Raw genomic sequence first — 20,884 nt, 5'->3', positions numbered from 1 at the left:
CCCACTGTAAATGGGAGGTCAGATCATGTCATTGGCCTTCTGTGAGAATTTAAGAGAAATTATGTGGAAAACACCTAGAGACTTTGTTTAAGCAGGTCGATAGGTCAACCTAATAGCTGGCTCCCCAGGTGAGGCCATTTGAGTGCTTGGCATACTGCGTGGGCTGTGAGGTTGACTTTCACCCTTTTACATGTGAGCCCCTAGACCTCAACTTGGCCATGACATGGGATGCAAATCAGGTCTTCCCCTCTCGGCAACACAAACACTGAAGGCAGAGGCAGCCTTAGCAATAGTGTGTAAAGTAGTACAGTGTTCCTGTATGCGAAGGCTCTTAAAAGAAAGAACTCCTTTGTGCAACTCTGGGTCCCTGAGAGGCCAGGCAAACAAATACTGGTAGAATATAAAGCAGAAACACTTCTTAACCTAATATTCTGTTCAGAACATCTGTAGACAGCTGTCGTACCTATGTGAAAAAATCACAGTAAAATATATAGGGCTAGGTAAAGGACATTTCAAGAGGAGAATTCTTGTGTTACTTTCTTCTTTGGGAACATGTTTCCAATTTTATGGATAATTTAATCATTTCCAGAAAACGTAGCTCAATTTCTGCCCTGATGATTTTGGGGTTTCTAGAAATGTCTTATGATTTATTTCTTATTAAAAATCTACTTAGATTTTTCTCTTGAACTAAACCCTCCTAAGTCAGTTACTTGAAGATTAATTTTTTTCTACTACTTTATTTAAGAAACAATTCTTCAGTTGGAGATCTGGTCTGTCATTTGTTTTGGTTTGTTTTGTTGAGAGATCAGAGTTAGGCTTTGTCTTGTTTGACTGTGTTTGCCATCCCAACATAGAATGCCTAAAAGGATTCTTCTGGAGAGAAGCCATCCCATTAATTTTTCTATCATTAGCCATCCCATAGCATATCGTGTTGAATGGCCTTGAGGAAAAAGTACAGGAACTCATGCACAGTGACCCAGGGTGGTCGTGAAAAGCAGGGTACGGAACTGGAGAAGCACATTTCCTGTTCGTGCCTGGATCCCAGCCATGCAGCTTATTTAATAAACCAGGCAATGAACCTCTACAAGCAGGTAGGGTTAGCAGCATCATTACACACTAACAAAGCGAGTTCTAACACAAGGTAGATTTTAAAGAATATCCTTATTCAAATAAGAACTCAATTTCTCCTATAGTAAGAAGATGCTTTGCATGTGAAACCTTAAATGTCCCCCAAAGCCAATTTTCCTAAGACAGTGACACCTTGAAATCTAATTCAACTTTTTGTCACGTCGGTTCCTTCTACTAAAATGAGGAAATATATTTACTTAAATGGGATCTGTTAGTTTTGGTCTTAAAACCTGGAATGATCAGGCTTTTGATGATCTCAACTGCATCCTGTATTTTAACAAGCTGCTCTGTATGATGTGAATTCACTTTGTTCTTCGTGATAGAAAAAGTGGAGTCGCAGACGGTGGTGTGTGGGATTCAACGCTAGGGATATAGACTTTGGTTAAAATTCCAGTCGCTTGCCGTGAAATCTGCATCTGACACATCCCTTGATTTCAGGGCTTCACGATTAACATCGCTTGCAAGATGAACTGTAGAATCACACACCAGCCCTGATGGGGGTCTGGCCAAGGATAGTGTTACCTTGCCTAGTTTAGCTGTCATCTGGTGGGGCTTCTTTTAGCCCATGGCCGAGACTGCTGTCCTCCAAGCGGACATACACCGCCCACAGCACATCCCCACCTGCCTGTCCTCAACATCTGGGTCCCATCATTGGGATCAGCTCCACGTGTGTCTCCTGCTAAAACACGACTCTCCCTGCAGGGAAGCAGCAAGTTGGCTTTCATTAGGCGCTTGTGCTGTGCAGTGAATCACCGATACAACTAGGTTCCAGGTATTGATGTATGAGGCTGAAGGCTTCGTGTTCCAAGGGGAGAACATGAGAGCGATGGGTGATGTCCCTGGAAATCGAAGGAGCAGGGAGGACTAAGGATTCACCCCCAAAGGAGGAATTTCAAAGATTTTTGTGGCAACCTGTGATTAGGTTAGCAAAATATGTAAACTCCAGACCTGCATGGTGACCACCTGCAGGGGTCATCACACTCCCGAGGCTACATGTTTTGGTCTCATAATTAAAATAAAGCCTTAACACTTCACAGTCCTGCATCTTAGGTGTCTCATAATAATTGGGACAGAATTGGGACTTCCCTGGTGGTGCAGTGGTTAAGAATCCACCTGCCAATGCAGGGGACACGGGTTCAATCCCAGGTCCGGGAAGATTCCCACATGCCGTGGAGCAGCTAAGCCTGTGCGCCACAACTACTGAGCCTGTGCTCTAGAGCCCGTGAGCCACAACTACTGAGCCACGTGCTGCAACTACTGAAGCTCGTGTGCCTAGAGACCATGCTCAGAGAAGCCACCTCAATGAGAAGCCCGTGCACTGCAATGAAGACCCAACACAGCCAAAACTAAAACAAAATGAAAAATATAAAATAATTGTGCCAAAATTAGGTGTAATCATTTATGGACATGTAGGTCAGTTAAGGAAGTTACTGATAAGATTTTTTCCCAAGAAAATCACTGACTGACATATTTGTGCAGCAGTTTACATTCTCTATTCGAGTTCTATTATCTTTTTTTTCTACTTTTTTTTTTAACTACTGATACAATAATGTATCAGTAGTATCACTAATACTTTAAAAAACTCCGAGGGAAAAAAGCGGCGGGGGGTGGTGGTGGTGGTGTGATGAATTGGGAGACTGGGATTGACATGTATACACTAATATGTAAAATATGGATAACTAATAAGAACCTGCTGTATAAATAAATAAATAAAATAAAATAAATAAAAAATAAAGTCATAAAAATAAATAAGTAAATAAAAAGCTCCTATTCCTCCTTATTTCCTACACCTACTCTTGATCGGCTACCTTTGCACACCACCAGTGTATCATATAGAAGACTATCTAAAACTAGACTTGGTTCAACACTATAGTGTTCTCAAATTTCTCCAGGGATAGAAGAATGTGTGAAAAATATGAATAACTAGAATACGTAAATTTTTCGATGGGAGATCATTGGTTTTAATCTGTTGCCTTCTTTTGGCATGTGGAGTCATAGGATACCAGAAACCAGGTTTTTCTTGAGGAAATAGACCTCTTTCATTCCTGCCATTGTGTCACCATCTCTGTACCCTTCCAAACAGGAGTGAGAGTAAATCAGATCAGACAGGCGACCTCCAGCTTCCTCCTTCATCTCTGTTCAGTGGAAATGTTTGATGCGTCTTGATGACCATAACACACATTGTTTGCTCCTTTTTTCTGTTTTAGTACATTCAGGGTTCTTCTTAAACACATGCTCTCAGGATTTGGTGGGTTTTCCTTTTGTCATTTATTACTTTGACTTGGTTTGTGGGATATGTGGGGACATCACTGTGACAGGGTCATGAGGAACATGGGTGACTTGGAAAATGCACTTCTGCTGCACTTGAAATGCACCTGTGCATTTCTGGTATGCGCCAGACTCATGGAAAGCCCTCGGTTTCAAAATTGTTGGAAGAGGAGATTCCTCATTTCTGTGATGGGATGCACAGGTTCTTTTATTTCTCTCCTCCTCCTATCTCTTCCTCCTTTTCAGTTGCCTCTGGTTTTTACCCAGCGTCACTCTACAGAATTTCAGTAGGAGAGTCAGGAGAATGTTAGGATGCAGCTAGTGTGGGCTGTCAGTCAGGAGTTATAAAGTGTAAGTGAGGAGTGATCTCATTCCACGTTGAGTTTCGTCTGTCTCTCTCTCTAGATATTTTTCTCCTTTTCTACTTGAATGTGTGTGTTCGTGTTGCTAGTGGTAGGAAAGTCATATGCATTCACTAGAAGCCGCACTCTGAGGTTTGAATTGCGATCTGTCTCAGGTTGGCGATATGCGGTCCCATCTCTCTCATGATGCTGGGCAGAGACAGACACAGCTCCTGGTCAGCCGTGCGATCAGGAGGGTGAACAAAGGATGCACTGAAAACCACTGTGTTTTGTACTTCCAGTACAGTGTTTAACAAGTGACATGAGATATTCTGCACTTTTTTTTAGAATATAGGTTTTGTGTCCGATGAATTTTGCCCAACTGTAGGCTAATGTAAGTGATCTGAGCACCACGTTTAAGGTAGGCTAGGAGAAGCTGATGTTCCTGAGGTTAAGTGTATTAAATGCATTTTTGACTTAAAGCCATCATAAGTTGAAAATGTCTTATCAGGATGTAACCCCATTATAAGTCGAGGAGAATCTGTAATTCTAAATACAGTTTCCATCTAACTGTCTAACTACTGGATCAGGTTTCAGTTTTTACAGAAATTAGATTCACAACTAAGAAGGAAATCTCAATTTAAAAATGTACTTTGTCAGATACCACAGTGAAGTAAATAAATTTGCATATCATTTCCGGTCTTTGAAATACTTTCTCAACATGATTAAGCCCAGAAATAAACTCTAGGGGTCTTTGCCTAATCCCTTTGCTTGCCGATGAAGAAGTCATTTAGGGTCTTGCCTTGTTTATCATAGCTGTGCTGCAACTTAGATGAGCATTAAATATCCTAACCCTCAGATGAGAAAGTCAAGCAGAAAACCTTTGAGTTACTCTAAAGTAGCACAGGGCTTATGTCAAATCCTAACATGGAGAAGTGGCATACCTGGGGGAAAACAGGTTGGAAAGAGATCTTGATAGAAAAATCCTACTAATGGATTTTGCACTAGAAAGACAATTTCTGGATCCTTATCACTCAGGTGGAGATGAAGTTGATAGCCCAGAAGGCTCAAGAGCAGAGGAAGAGAACGTTGGAGTTAAAGTACTTACAGTCATACTTAGGAGTGGAAAATGCTGTTACTATGTTAGTGTCATTTATAAACGATGCTGTTTCTATTGTCAAAATAGAGTCACACCGAGAGGATGCTATTTCATGCTTGGGGGCAAAATTGGGGAGATTTTTGTTTCTGATAATGTATTATAGACACTGTAATTATGAAATCACTTTCTCAAAATAGCTTGATGCATTGATAGGAAACGAGGATCAGTGGATTAAATCTTGGCAAATTTGTTTAGAATGTAATTTGGGGAAAATTCATTTTTGTGAGAGTAGTGTTTAGCTGAGAGTGAATTCGGTTAGGAGGAAACTTTTATTTAGCCCAGACTAAGATAGCCCACGTATACTAAATCACCGTAATTGAGTACAGTTCCTCTGAGGATTCTGGGGAGAAGTAAACTATGTATAGACCATGATATGAGCAATGATATGTTTAAGGAAGATAAGATGTTTTTTATGATGTTAGCCTCTTAGGAAGGAAGGGTGTACGTTAAAGCAAAGGCAATGGTTTAATTGCTATATATACATATATAACAATTAATATTAAAATATATGCAATATATATAACAATATTAATACTAATATTAATATTAGTGACAGGGCTACTAGAAATCTCATGACGTTCTCAAAATTTAACCAAAGATACTCATGTAAGAGAGACGTAACCCTTTTAGAGGGCAAATAGCCGTCCGCTTCTCACACAAAATCTTGATAAGAAAGTTAAAGATGTGTTGGTCAACTGTGGGGTTTTTTTTTTTTTTTCCCTCCAAGGTTTTCAGTTCTTGTTTTTAAAAGCTCTGTCCAATTACGTACACACATATCAGTCTTCATAGATGTGAAAAAAGCCCTGACACTTCTGGAGTATGTATATTGTTTTAAAACAACTTGGCATGGACATTATTATTAAATGAATCACAGGTAAAATTTTGAGCTTACTATAGGAAAAAGACATCATCACATTTGTATGTATCTGTACAACCACAGAGACATAGACAGAAATGCAGATATCTACTGGGCATAGGAACTTTTTATTCCTGAAATTAACATGGAAAATCATTTCAAAATGGCACCAGTAAATCATTTAGGTATTCCTTCTGCGTTCCTACTCACAAGGCAGATAACAAACTACCTAGAATGACTCTTTAATTCCTAGTAAGCACTAGACAATAGGAAAAGATGCCTTGACTTGTAGACTTAAGGCCTCTGTCTTACTACAAGATGTCCTGATTTTTCTTTGTATAAAGTTGATTACTCCCCTTGTTCTCGTGTGTATAACTTGTGGTTAAGTGAACAGAGTACAACTGAACATGAAATCCTTTCTTACGCTTTTGTCAATGTGCAATTTTACCAAATGTTTTACCTCTAGACTTTTTTGGTCTAATAATTGCAACCTAGAATTGTTGGGAACTCAGTGTAGGGCTAAAATAGTGTAATAAATGACTACATCACATTCTTCTTGTTAAATCAAACCAGACTCAAACAGATGTGATAAGAGCTTGGGAAGGGGAAAACAAGCAGTACAGTACAGACATATCACATCTGCATTTGTAATTGTTTAATATTAAAAAAAGACTTATAGTTTTAACTTTTTAATAAAAACAATGAAGACTTCAAGTATAGTAGCTTCAAATATCTTTGCTGCTGGGCTAATCATAAGACATACTAAAATTTTTTGAAAATAGAAATTTAAAAATTAAATTAAAAATAGAAATTTAAAGAAAGTGTAAAGTATTTAACTTTGGCTTTGCCCAAAAGAAGTTAAATGAAGCTCTCACAGAGTTTAAAATCCAATGAGTTTTTTTTAGCAGTGGAACTATGCAACAGTTTAAATAAATGTAATGTATATAAATATATCATGATAAAAATCTACCATTGAAATTGATACTGTAAGTAGGTTTATAACTTTTATATTATTTGTTATAAATGATATGTTGAACAGAATAGAAAAATAAATAAATGAAATAGGTACTATTTTCAGTTAGGAGTGCACCTCTCTTGAATGGAGTTATAACTTCCTCATTAATTTATGTGAAATAAACTGTGCTCACAGCAGTCTTGTTTCTGCTGACCTTTTCACTCAACTTCTTACTTTTTCTCCAGCCTCACCACTTTTAATACTCAAGATTATTGCATTGGTATCAGCAATTTGAGTATCTTGAGTGATAGTGGAGTACACAATATTTTTGATATATTTCTAAGTGCAATGCATTCTAGTAATTTCTTGAGAGATGGAAGAAGAATAAATTTGTTCAATTCTGAAACTCATGTTTCTACCGAGTGAACAAGCACTGAGAATAGAGAAGGGCTGCTCCAAATCGTCCTTACTTTATTTAATAATCACTCATCTTTGACAGGCTGTATCATTTACCCAGATCACAGGATGTGAGAGGGAAATTGCTTTCTCCCAGTAGAAAATATAGTAAATGAGATTCTATCAGACAACAGGCAGGCAGCTAGAAGAAGACAGACAGAGGTAGGGGTGTGTGTGTGTCGGTGGGGAGAGAGAGAGAGAGAGACAGAGACAGAGAGAGGTTTGGACCTTTGCTACCTATACTTTTCTTCTTTTTTTTTTCTTTTTTGCTGAGAGTGAAATGTTTCTATCACTTTTCTCATACCCATTCCCTTTTCTAATCATTTTCTTTCTCTTCCCACAAATGTTTCAATGACGGTGTCAGGTGAAAACCCAGTGCTTTGAATAGGATGCTAGGATTGTTTTCAACAGTGGCAACCATGTTTCTGAGTTGCACTCTAGGAAGAAGTAGATCAAATGTGCATATGTTGTAGGTGATATTGGGTTTGATAGAAATGGGGAGGGGAAAGCGGAGTTAATTTTCCTTCTTTCTTGTTTTCATTGACTTGCCACTGTGTGAATACCATGATGAGCTATATCTAGAGATAAAGTGGCTTACAAAGATCTAAAGATACATGGATGGAAGCAAGATAGAATTCTGAAGGAATGCAAATTACAGAATCTGCAACGAGGCTACTATAAAAATTCACACGTTGTTTAGGGAAGGCCAGAAATTTGGTTCGAAATTTTCTTTTAGTCAACACTAAGCAACTTGAACAGCTCCATGATTTACTAGGTGTTAAAAATAAACTGGTTGCCCCTAAGAACATATGTTTCCTGAAGGAAGATAACACTGAAATGTATCCCCCGGGTCCTCATGCAAAGGATACGAATGATGTACTACAGAGATTATCAGCAGCGTACAGTCCTCACCAGCGTATTTGCAGAGAGATTGAAGAGTGAGTTCCTCACTGGTCATTGTTTAGATTCCTCACTCTCAGCTGGTGTGATGGGTAATGGCTATAAACATTGGAACCACAAATTTAGCTTTTGACGGTCTCAATGATTAACTGAATCGACTCTCCTGCCCCCCTCAACCAACACTGGACTTCATACTTTCATGCTAAAATATGAATGAGTGCATTCCATTTCAGCTATTTAAAGCAGGTCACTTGTATATATTTTATCTACCATTGTGCATGTTGAACTTCCCCAAACTTCCAAATAGTAGTCATATGACATTGTTTTTACAACTCTTAGTATCTTGTTACTGTTTTTCTGAGATAATAGTTTGACTTTTCCCTTCCTATTCATGATTCTTTTTAAAGTTCATTAAAGAAATCATGAATGTGTGTTTATTTTAAAGTGCTACCACGTTATTTGATATCTAAACTTATGGTAATAAATATTAAAACTTCAAAACGGACTACACTAAATAATCAACATTTTTTTTCAGTTAAGGTTTGAATCTAATGAGAGAATGTTTTATTATTAAATACTGTGTTTTTGTACTAATTTGATGATTTTAATCTGTATATATTTTCTAGAGTGCCTCCGTCCCAAGCCCTCCAATCTATTGTTTTATTAAACTTTAAAATTTGAGAAAATCATGGATTTACATGCAACTGTAAGGAGTAATGCAGATTTTGAGTATTCTTTACCCTGTTTCTCGAAAGGTAACATCTTACAAAACGGTTGTAGAGGGACACTGCCAGGATACCAACATTGAAACTGTCGAGACACAAAACGTAAGATTCCCTCATGTGGTCCTTTTATGGCCACGCCCACCTCCCTCCTGTCCCAACTTCCGGCTTAACTATGGGCAACAAATAACCTGTTCTCCTTTTCAATAAGTTTGTCACTTCAAGAATGTTAAAGTCATACAGTATGTAATCTATTTCGGATTGCCTTTTTGCCATGCTGCATAATTCTCTGGAGAGTCATCCAGGTGTTATAAATCAATAGTTCATTTCTCTTTATTTTTGAGTAATAGTAGTACATGGTATAGTTGTTCCACAGTTTGTATATCATTCACCTCTTGAGGGATATATGAGTTATTTCCAGTTTTTGATTATTAAGTGTATGTTTATGTATATATATATGTATACGTATATATATTCATATATATTCTTGTACAGGTTTTGTGTGAGCATAAATCTTCATTTCTCTGGGGTAAATACTACCCAGGAGAATAATTGCTTGGTCATCTGATAATTGCATGTTTAATTTTTTAAGAAACTGTCAAAGTGTTTTCCAAAGTGGTTCTGCCCACTAGCGATATATGAGCAATCCATTTTCTCCACATTCCAGCCAGTGTTTGGTATTATCACTGTTTTTCATTTTTGCCATTCTGAATAGGTGTGTAGTGATATTTCTTTGTGGTTTTAATTTGCATTTCCCAAATGAGTGATGGTGTTGAACATCTTTTCATGTGCTTATTTGCCATCTGTATATCCTTTTAGATGAAACGACACTTTGTTTTTTGCCTGTTTTCTAATTACATTATTTGTTCTTTTGCTGTTGAATCTTCGAAGTTTTTTTTTATATATATATTCTAGGCACATGTCCTTGTCAGATACGTGGTTTGCAGATATTTTTTCAGCCATCTGTAGCATGTCTTCTCATTTCCTAACTGAGTATTTCACAGAGCAAATGGTTTTAATGTTTATCATTTTTTTCTTTTATGGATTGTGATTTTGGTGTCCACTCTAGGAACTCTTTGGCTAGTCCAAGATCCTAAAGATTTTCCCCTATGATTTCTCCTAAAAGTTGTATATTTTTACATTTTACGTTTATGTCTGTGATCCCATATTGAGTTAACTATTCTATAGGGTGTTAGACTTTGGTCTAGGCTCTTTTTTGGTTGTTTTTGCCTGTGGACTTCCAGTTGTTTAAGCACCATTTGTTGAAAGGCTTTCTTTGCTCCACTGAGTTGTCTTTGCACCTTTTCAAAAATTATTTGGGCATATTTACATGAGTCCGTTTCTGACTTCTCTGTTTTGATACACTGATGGATTGGGTTTTGATACACATGGATTGGGTTACTGTAGCTACAAAATAGTTCTTGAAAACAGGTGTACTGATTCCTCCTATTTTATCCTTTTTCAAAATTATTTAAGCCATTCTATTTTTTGTTTTTTTGGCTTTCCATTTAAATTTTATAAGAATTTTGTCTGTGTCTAAAAAAAATCTTGCTGGGATTTTGATAGAAATTGTCTTAAACCTACATATAAGTCTGAGGAGAATTGACATCTTTACAATGTTGAGTCTTCCAGTCTATTAACATGGTGTATTGCTCTATTTAATTTTTTATTCATTTCTTTCTTCAGCATTATACAGTTTTCAGGACACGGTTTTGTACCTGTTATATCTAAGTGTTCTTTTGGCAATTGTAAATGGCATTGTATCTTTAATTTTGGTGTCTACATATTCAGTGCTAGCATGTATAAATAAAATTGAATTTTGTATGTTCATTGTATATCCTGGGCAGTTGCTAATTTCAAGTATTAACTCTAGGAGTTTTCTTATAGATTCCTTGGCATAATCTATGTAGCTGATTGTGCATAGAGTCAATTTTATTTTTTCCTTTCTGATCCGTCTGCATTTATTTCTTTTAGTTGGCTTATTGCACTGGCTAGATCCTCTGGCATAATGTTGAATAAAAGTGGTGAAACTATACCTTTTTGCCTGTTCTCAGTCTTAGGGGGAAGCATTCAGTCTTCTCCCAATAAGTATAATGTTAGATGAAGGTTGGTTTGTTTGTTTGTTTGTTTACAGGTACTCATTGTCAAATTGGGGAAGTTTTCCTCCATTCATATTTTATTGAAAGTTTTTCTCATGATTGGATGCTTAAATTAGTCAAATGCTTTTTCCTACATAGAATATTAAAATCTTGTGATTTTATTCTGTAGCTTGTTATTATGGCAGATTACGTTGATTGATTTTTCAAATACTGAACTGTGTTTGCATTCCTGGAATAAACACCCCTTGGCCTTATTGAATAACTGTTATCTATTGCTTACTTCTATTTTCTCTTATTTTCTTAAGGATTCTTATATCTGTATTTATGAGGGATATTGGTCTGTTTCTTTCTTTCTTTTTTTTTTTTTGGTGCTGCCTTTGTCTGTCTTTGGTAGCAGCGTGTCTTAGCTTGGTCTGCACAACAAAATACCATAGATTGGGTGGCTTAAGCAACAGAAATGTATTTTCTCACATTTCTGGGGGCTAAAAATCTGATATTAGGGTGTAGTATGGTCAAGTTCTCGTGAAGACTCTCCTCCTGGTTCATAGACCCCTGTCTTCTGGGTGTGTGAGCACATGGCCTTTTCTTAGTGCATGCATGTGGCAGGGCCGGGGGAAAGGGAAGAGAGAGAGAGAGAGTTCTTTCTCTTCTTTGTCCTCTTCTCATAAGGCCACCAGTCCTGTTGGATTAGCATCCCATCCTTATGAACTTAGTTCATCTTAATTACCTCCTAAAAGCCTTATTTATGGTTACTAAAGGGGAAACGTGGGGGAAAGTGATAAATTAGGAGATTGAGATGAACATATATACAGTACTATACATAAAATGGTAACTAGTACCTACTGTACAGCACAGGGAACTCTACTCAATATTCTCTAATAACCTGTATAGGAAAATAATCTGAAAAAGAATGGATATATATATATATATATATATATCCATATCCATATCTACAAATAAACTGATTCACTTTGCTGTACACCTGAAACTAACACAACATTGTAAGTCAACTATACGCCAATGAAAATTGAAAAAATAAAGAAATGACAAACACAGTTACATTGGGAGTTAGGGCTTCACCATGCAAATTTTGGAAGCAACAATTCAGTCCATAGCACAGAGTAATAATGGTGCCATAAAATGGGTATCCACTTCTGTTTTCTGGAAGAGATTGCGTAAAATTGTTAATTCTTTACATGTTTGGTAGATGCCTCGGTGCATTTAGGTAAATGCCTTAGTACGTATAACAGATACCATAGACTGGGTGGCTTATAAAAAACAAAAACTTCTCTTGTGTGGTTCTTGAGACTGGGAAGTCCAAGGTCAAGGTGCCCGCTGTTTCAGTGTCTGCTGAAGGCCCGCCTCCTGTTCAGAGACAGTGTCTTCTTGCTGTGTCCTCACATGGCAGAAGGGGCGAGAGAGCTCTCTGGAGTCGCTTTTATAAGGATACTTTGCCCTCATGATCTAATCACCACCCGAAGGCCCCACCTCCAGATACCATCATGGTGGGGATTAGGTTTCAATATATGACTTTGGGGTGACACAGACATTCAGTCTATGGCAGAAGAATTCTTCTGTAAAACCACCTGGGCCTGGACTTTTCTTTCAGGGGAGTTTTAATAGTTATAGTGTAACTATTAAATGTTACATTACATTAACATTTACATTACATTAAATGTAATGTAAATGTTATTCACATTTTCTGTTTCATCGAGTAAGTTGTGGTCATTCATTGTGTGTGTGTGTTTGAAGGAAGTAAGCAATTTCACTTTTGTCAAATTTATGGGTGTAGTTTTTAAAGCATTTCTTTCATATCTGTGGGGTCTCTAGTAATATTTGCTACTTTATTCCTGTTATTAGATATTTATCTAATCCCCCTCTTTATTCTTATCCCTATTCTTATCTCTATTTATTCTTATCCCTCTCTCTTTTTTTTGGTCATTTCTGTTACACGTGTTAATTTTGTTGATCTTTTCCAAGAATTAGGCTTTGTTTCACTGCTTTTCTGTTTTCATTTCCATTGATTTTGGCATTTATCTGTAATTTCTTGCCTTCTTGCTTTAGGATTATTTTACTCTCCCTTTTCTAAGCTCTTGAGATGGGAGCTTGGATTACACATATGAGGATTTTCCTCTTTCCTAATGTATGTTTTCGGTGCTGTTAACTTCCCCCTCAGCACTGCTCAGCTGAGTCCTACAGATATTGATATCTTGTGTTTATATTTCATTCAGTTTAATGTCCTTTAAAAACTCTCCCTTGAGACTTCTTTGATCCCTGGATTATTCAGAAGTGTGTTGTTTGCTGGTTGACAATTGTCCTGTCATGTTTCTCGTCTTAGTTTCTGGTTTGATTATGCAACTACAGTGGTTGTAATTAGGCCTTTAATACCACAGACTTACTGGCAAGACAGAGTTTCTCCCCCTGGAAATGAATGTTCAGGTTGATGTTTTTCTTTTTTTTTTTTGAGCCAGAAGTTTGTGTTCAGACTACACTAAACCGTGCAACTGTAGACAGACTATTTAATTAGTAAACTTTAGTTAAGATATAAATTGAAGCATCTCTTTAACCTTTAGAAAAGCTATTTGTTTGTAAACTATTATATTTTACATATTATGATACTAGTTCACTCCTTCAGAGTTCTTTCTCATCATTAAGATTTCTTAAAATATCCCAACCTAGTTATAATTGAAACACATATCTTAAAATCCAAAAGATTTGTCTTGAAAACCAAATATCAAAATCAGTTCATTTGACCTGAGCTCAAGGTAGTCGTTGATTTTTATTTGTGACGTTGTGACTAGGATTTGTTTTCTTTTCAAGAGAAACCGATTTATTGGGGGGTGGGAAGATAGAATAAGCACATTAATGATGAGCTGTGACAGCACAGTATCTAATAATTTAGGAGAAAAATAAACTCAAAAGCACATGCAGTGTGACATTTTTTCGCATAGCAGGTGTAAGGAGGACTGCATTGTTGTAAGTTCTGTGCGCTCTCTTTAGACAATGGTGTATTGTACATGTCCTTCAAGAAAAAAAATCTTTTCAAAAAGTGTTTAAATAAGCAAACTCTCATCCCTGAAAATGCTTCATTTCAATTACCTGGCAACACCTGGTGTATGGATCATGTAATTGTTCAGTGACTTATGTCAAATAAACAGGCCACGGTGGAAAGAGGAATTGAATGACTTCATCAAATAAGCTTCAATAACAAGTTCATGCTTTTTGACTGTGTTCACCTCTTTTTGAAATTCAGGTTGTCGGGATTTCAGCTTCCTTCCTGCATCGTCAGCACCGGCTCCATCCTTACTCTGTGGTTCACGACAGACTTCGCCGTGAGTGCCCAGGGCTTCAAAGCACTGTATGAAGGTAGGATGCTTGTTGTGCACTGCACACACCCACCGTCCAGGTGACCTCACACTAAAGATTTTCATGCAAACGGAAGCTGTTATTTCAGAGGTGGTTTAATGGTGCAAACATTTGACTTCTGTGCTTTGATGATGGGGGAACACTATTTACTACAATGGTCCAACATTCTAGCACAAAACGTGTGTTGACAGTTTTCCTTTACTGGTAGAAATTTTGATTGGAAGAGTGGTTTTTCTTTTGACATGTGGTAGAGAAGTTTTGAGAATTGAGAATACTAGTTGATAGAGCTCCTTTTCTGTGAAGAATTATTCTTAGGGCAGACATGTTTTCTTAAAATTATTGTTGGACAGTAATACTCAGAGTTGGTGCTTAGGTAAAGGGAATTCCATTGCCTGAGTTTTGGTTGACAAAGTGGAAACTTTTAATGGAGAAAATGATTTCAGTTTTACTGTTTGGTGCTCACAAGGAATCAGGAATGAGTTTTGTTTTGTTTTTGTTTTTTGGTGTTTTCAGATTTTGTGCCAAGGTGCCCTTAGGGTCTTGCTGTCATTGGTGACTGTCTGCGGCAGAAATTTTAAAAAGGTAGAAGGGAGTTCAACCTTTGATAGAGGGAATAATACAGATGATCACTTTGAGTGTTCAGTTTTAAGAAATCGTACTGCTAATACTGTACGTGTAAATGCTGAGCTCTGTTTAGTCTTGTTTCACATAGATATGTTAAATTTTCTTTCATGTGTAATACAAAATCTTTCATTTTTAACATAAACTCTGAAGCCCATGCATTGAAAAGGACTGTGGGTAAGGGATAGCCCAATTCCTATTTACAACACACGCTGTTCACTTAACGAGCCTTTCTGGGTTCAGTCACATCTGTGTATGTTCTTCTTTGGAGTATTCCGTACACTTGGGCAAAAATCATTCTTCGTGGAAAGATAAAATCTACATGTGCTTTGTGCAACTGAACTTAGCTACTATGCAATTATCAGAAAATACAAGGGTAGGATGTCCTCTTTGCACAGTAAAATAAACAGAGCAATTTATCCTTTTATTTAAAGCCTTATGTGGAATGATGCTATTGTATACTGTTCTGACTCCAATTCTTCCAGGTCACTGCATTTATATATAAACCTGCCTCAGTGGCCTGAAAGGGTAACTCATCTTTAAGTATATTACTGATTACCAGGGGATAATTTAATCTTTGGAAGAGTGACAGGCTAGTTTAAGATTAATAGGTGCTACTAGCTTTCAAATTTGCTTGTACCTACCACTTCCTGTATACCCTAACTTCACAAAATTTCTTTTACACTTAACATTACAAAAGTGTTTCTAAAGCTATCTGTACTAGGTACTGTGAAACAGAACGTGTCCAATCAGTATATATGGTATTTGCTCAGAAGGTAGATATTGCTTTAACGTTTTAGAAACCTTGGCAATTTTCCTCCCCTTTCTGACAAAGTTGATCCTTGAACATCATGTTTTGTTAAATTTCGTAAGATAAATGTTGCAGAAACTCTACCGATGCTGGGAGATTGCCAAATGAGTAATTCTACTGAATCTTTCCGGGCTTTTGTTGGTGTTAATGGTTGTCATCATGGTATAATAAAAAATGACTGAGATTTTCTCTGCTGGGAAAATGTTTATGAGTTATTAACAAAATTGGGAAAATAACGAGAAAAGTAAGCAAGGTCATGAGTTCAGTGTATTTTTTCAATTGTTGATGTGTGAAGATGCAGTTTTTTGAAATTTGTGTTTTAAATAGTGACATTACAATATAGTCTGATATTTACAACTGAATACAAGTCATTATGTTGAAAGAAAAAAACTATTAAAATAAAAAGTACTTTGTCAGCAAAACAGAAATTGTACAAAATATTCAATATCTTTATTTGTAAAATGGTTCTCAATTAGCTTAAAGGTCTACTGAGAAAATAAATTTGTACTATCTGGAGAAATAAAGTTAAATAGTCTAAACAGAAGATTAAAGACTAGAGAATTTATCTAGAAGAGACTAAAGCTTTCACTGTAGATATCAGCTGATTTATCAATAGTATCAGTTCCCCCAGGGAATTTAGACATAATTGTAACTTACCAATGTAATGGTCATGAGGAAAAGTGAGGTTTTTATTGAGCAGTGTATAAAATATGTAAATACACTTATTCGGATATAATATTAAGCAGAAGCAATGATAATAGTCAGAAAAATGTCTAAAGTCGTTTTGTAACCAGAACATTAAATCCCATTGGTTTGTTTTTTTTTTTTAACATGGATCATCATAGCATCTTTATTTTTTTTATTTTATTTATTTATTTATTTATTTATTTATTTATTTTTGGCTGTGTTGGGTCTTCGTTTCTGTGCAAGGGCTTTGTCTAGTTGTGGCAAGTGGGGGCCACTCTTCATCGTGGTGCACGGGCCTCTTACTATCGCGGCCTCTCTTGTTGCGGAGCACAGGCTCCAGACGCGCAGGCTCAGTAATTGTGGCTCACAGGCCTAGTTGCTCTGCGGCATGTGGGATCTTTCCCGACCAGGGCTCGAACCTGTCTCCCCTGCATTGGCAGGCAGATTCTCAACCACTGCGCCACCAGGGAAGCCCGCATCTTTATTTTTAATAGGCAGAATTGTAACAACCTCGAGCACCCATCAACAGGCGAATGAATAAACATACTGTGGTTTACTCATACAGTGAAACACTACTCAGCAAAACAAAGTAATAAACTATTGATACCCACAAAAATATGAATTACTCTCAAAATAATTACATTGAGTGAAAGAAGCCAGATAAAAGAGTCCTCATTGTGTGAATCCCTTTATATAAATTTCTAGAAAAATGCAAACACATCTATAACGATAGAAAGCATATCAGTGGTCACTTGGGGATGTGGAGGGGTGGAATGTGAGGGACCTATTGGTTTTCATGTTGGCAAGACTCCATCAAGTAATTAATATAAGCCAAATAATATAATAAAGCGTCCACATCTTATCCAAGACCTCTAAAGAGAATTTAATTTAAAAATGTAATACTAGGGCTTCCCTGGCGGCACAGGGGTCAAGAATCCGCCCGCCAATGCAGGGGACATGGGTTTGAGCCCTGGTCCAGGAAGATCCCACATGCCGCGGAGCAACTAAGCCTGTAGGCCACAACTACTGAGCTCTGTGCTCTAGAGCCCACTAGCCACAACTTCTGAGCCTGCATGCCACAACTGCTGAAGCCCATGCGCCTAGAGCCCGTGCTCCGCAACAAGAGAAGCCACCGTAATGAGAAGCCTGCGCACTGCAATGAAGAGTAGCCCCCGCTTGCCGCAACTAGAGAAAGCCCGCGAGCCAGTGCAGCCAAAAATAAAATAAATATATTTTTAAAAAATGTAATACTAAATCAAATTTAAAATTTTTTCTCTAGTTCTTAAACCATTACTAATTTATCTAATTAAAATTAGTAATTATTTAGTATTACCATATTGATGTTTAAATTTCTAATTTTCATTTATTTGCTTGAATTGGAGAAAATCTTCCAAATTTAAAAACTCTGTCTATACAAAATAACCTTTATAATAAACTTAATCAGGGAACTGAACTTTATAGTTTGCTGATGGTACTTTGGACTGGTACATTGCATAAATTATTATTCATACATGGAGATATTAAGCTACCTAAGGAGTATGAAAACAATAAATTAAAATATTCTAATTGATGCATTCGGTTGTTGAATTTAACCCTGGATATTAAATGGAAATATTTAGAAATTTCACGCTAACATTATTCACATACAGTAACTAGCTCTCTAAATAGTAAGTTTATAGATTGTTGATGAAATCAACATATTTTAACCCACAAATACAGACTAGTAAAATTGAAATTACTAATTTAGTAGGGTGTTTTATAATGTTATATTTCTTAGTTCCGTCACTGAACATTATTCTTCATGGTCAACCAAAGAATTTGCATAATTTTCTTTGGTAAATTTATAACAAAAAATATTAGGATTACACATAATTTACAATGAGATGGATTACTATCAAAATTCCTACATTTGTCCAGTATTGAAGTCCTATGTGTATAAATAGTATTCATTCATGTATTTCCATTTGTCAACTTCCTTTCATCAAGATCTGTTACTAAAATAAAATTATTTTTGTCATCAAATTTATTTATGATTTAAGAAAAATCATATAGGAGGTCAGAAAATTGACATGGCATGTCAGGACGTGACAGATATTATGACAAACGTCTGACAAGGCAGTCATTAGACTTAAGGACAAAGAGAACAAGTCTATTTGGTGATATGGGACAGTCCCGAGATTATGCCCCAAAGAACTTGTCACTCTGATGCTCTTTTTATTTTTTCATTTTTGAAGAGGGAAGCCTTCCTCTGTTTTAATGCTTTTTCTTACTGGTGACAAAGTGAACTAAGTGTTAGAAACACTAGTGAATATATGATGAAAACTCTTCAACTCCCAATTTTTGGTTCTGAAGTCTGATTTATTTTTAAGTGACATTTCTCTTGTTAATGCACATCTTTATTTTTATCCTGAATATCATTTCAAATGTTTCATGAATTACTTGGTAATTTTTCATGCATTGACTTTTAATAATTTTAGTATTGGTTATATTTTAAAAATTTAGTTTTTTACCGATTATTTACTGTAATTTAGATGGACTTTTTAGTTGTTTTTGCAAGTGAAATAAGTTAATTTGACATTGATTGTATTTTGATAATCCAGTACTTTGTGTGAAATAGAACTTTTGTATATTATAGTACTTGTACTTGAATAGAAAGCCCCAACTCTGTGATTGAAATTAATGAGTCCAACGTGTGTTCACTAGAATAAATACTTTCCTTCTATAGAACATTTCTCGATAGTGTAGGGCAATTCCATTGATTGGGAATTAAATTGGCCAAGGCTTTATCCATGAGATGGCAGTTTTTGTAAAGAAATTGAAATGAAAATTTTATGCATATTTTGCCACAGATATTTCCATTTGCAATAATTGTTTGGTGAGGCAAAGGAAGGTTAAACTGGATTCTTGTCTAAGGCGAAGCTGATAGAAATGGTAGGAATCTATTCTCTTTAAGATTTCTTTAAAAATGCTGACTGATGTGGTCGTTGAAAAGGGAAAAATTTTAGCCACAAATGTAGACAGTCAAATATTTTGTTCATAAAATACTAATTTGACAATTCAACATTTATCTCACCTTCCCATGGTGCCATATTTGAATATATTGGCCTTAAATATTATGCATGAAATCTTTAAGAATCTGACAGTTTAAAAAATCTGTTTTAAAAAAAATACCACCAATGTAGCGAGGAGGAATTTGACATTACTAAATAGGAAAAATGTGCTTGTGACAGGAAATTGTTTTGCATACCAAATAGCTCATTAGTTGGAGTGAGAAAAACGGTTGCCCACAAAGATGCTTTAAGAGACTCTCTTGGGTTATAAAATGCTATTCTAAAGGAATTCTTCTCTTTCAGTTTTTTTTTGTCTTAAAATTATTCATTTTATCAATTATAGTATTGTCCTGCTTACTAAGGTATATGTATCTCTACGGATGAATAGATAAATAGTAAATAAGTGGATGATAGGTAGGTAGGTACATAGATGAAAGAGATAGATGAATAGATAATCAATAGATAAAATAGTTAATAGATTGGTAGGTAGACAGACACTTGATAAATAGGTAGACAGGTAGATAGATGGATGCATGTGCCTAGTATGGTATAAAGTCTTATGTACATTTTCTTATTAAATCTTCAAGATTCCTATAAGCAATGTAAAATTACCTAATATTATGGGATAGAGAAAATTAGGTAGTGACCTATAGTTATTTAGTTTGCCAAGACCTTATAACTACTAAATGTGAAAGGGGAAATTCAACAAGTCTATATCCAGAAATTGTAATTCTTAACCACTTACTATATGTTCTCTCATATAGTTAAGTTTATTTGTTTCCATGTATGAAAATACATACATATGAATACATGCATATTATCACGTGTGTATACACAATTACATATTTACATATATACACACACAAGTGTATATATGATATACACACGGAGAATATACATATGTGCTTATGCACACACAGGTTTACTCATTCATTCTTTCGTTTATTTACTAAGCTTTTATTGAGTATCTGCTAGAGACCCAATACTGAGCTAAATGTTAGGAATACAAAGATGGTGACAAGAATGGTGTCTGTTCTGAAGGAGTAGTAGGGGAACGCGACAAAGTTCAGTAGAACAGAGAGTGTAATAAGTAGACACGGTGATTGACACGATTGGTCAGGTGTACTTGGGGACAGGTAGAGTCCTGACAGAGTTCATGCTTGGGCTGTACCTCAAATACAGTGTTTACAAAGCTCAAGTGCTAAATGCTGACTTTGTATCAGTCACTGGATAGAAGTTTCCAGGAAGATGGATCATCAGGGGATCTTTCTGAGTGAGGAAGAATCACAGGCAAGACTATGGAGAAAAGCATTTACCATCTTTAAGAACCGTAGGAAGTTTCCTGGGTCCTGCTTAGAGTTCACAGTGGGCCTGGAGCGTGGCCCCTCTGGCTGGCCTCGCGGTCAGGGGATTGGGTTTATAGTGTTTCATGTGTGACAGGGAACACTTCCTCTGTGAGATCCTC

The 20,884-nt window shown here is 36.4% G+C and overlaps 1 protein-coding gene across 1 annotated transcript in view; it reads left to right on the top strand.

Moving 5' to 3' along the window:
* Window positions 1–20,884, top strand: part of CSMD1 (CUB and Sushi multiple domains 1) — a gene marked incomplete at its 3' end in the record, with an annotated part of 1,728,858 nt that overhangs the window by 502,070 nt on the left and 1,205,904 nt on the right. The window contains exon 3 of the mRNA XM_082608811.1: window positions 14,138–14,250. Coding sequence (XP_082464937.1) covers window positions 14,138–14,250 — 113 coding nt within the window. The remainder of the gene's footprint in view (window positions 1–14,137; window positions 14,251–20,884) is intronic.

The sequence above is a fragment of the Mesoplodon mirus genome (assembly GCF_964341445.2).
Source record: "Mesoplodon mirus genome assembly, chromosome: 20".
Taxonomy (NCBI): domain Eukaryota; kingdom Metazoa; phylum Chordata; class Mammalia; order Artiodactyla; family Ziphiidae; genus Mesoplodon; species Mesoplodon mirus.
This window is presented reverse-complemented; position numbering and strand designations above follow the sequence as displayed.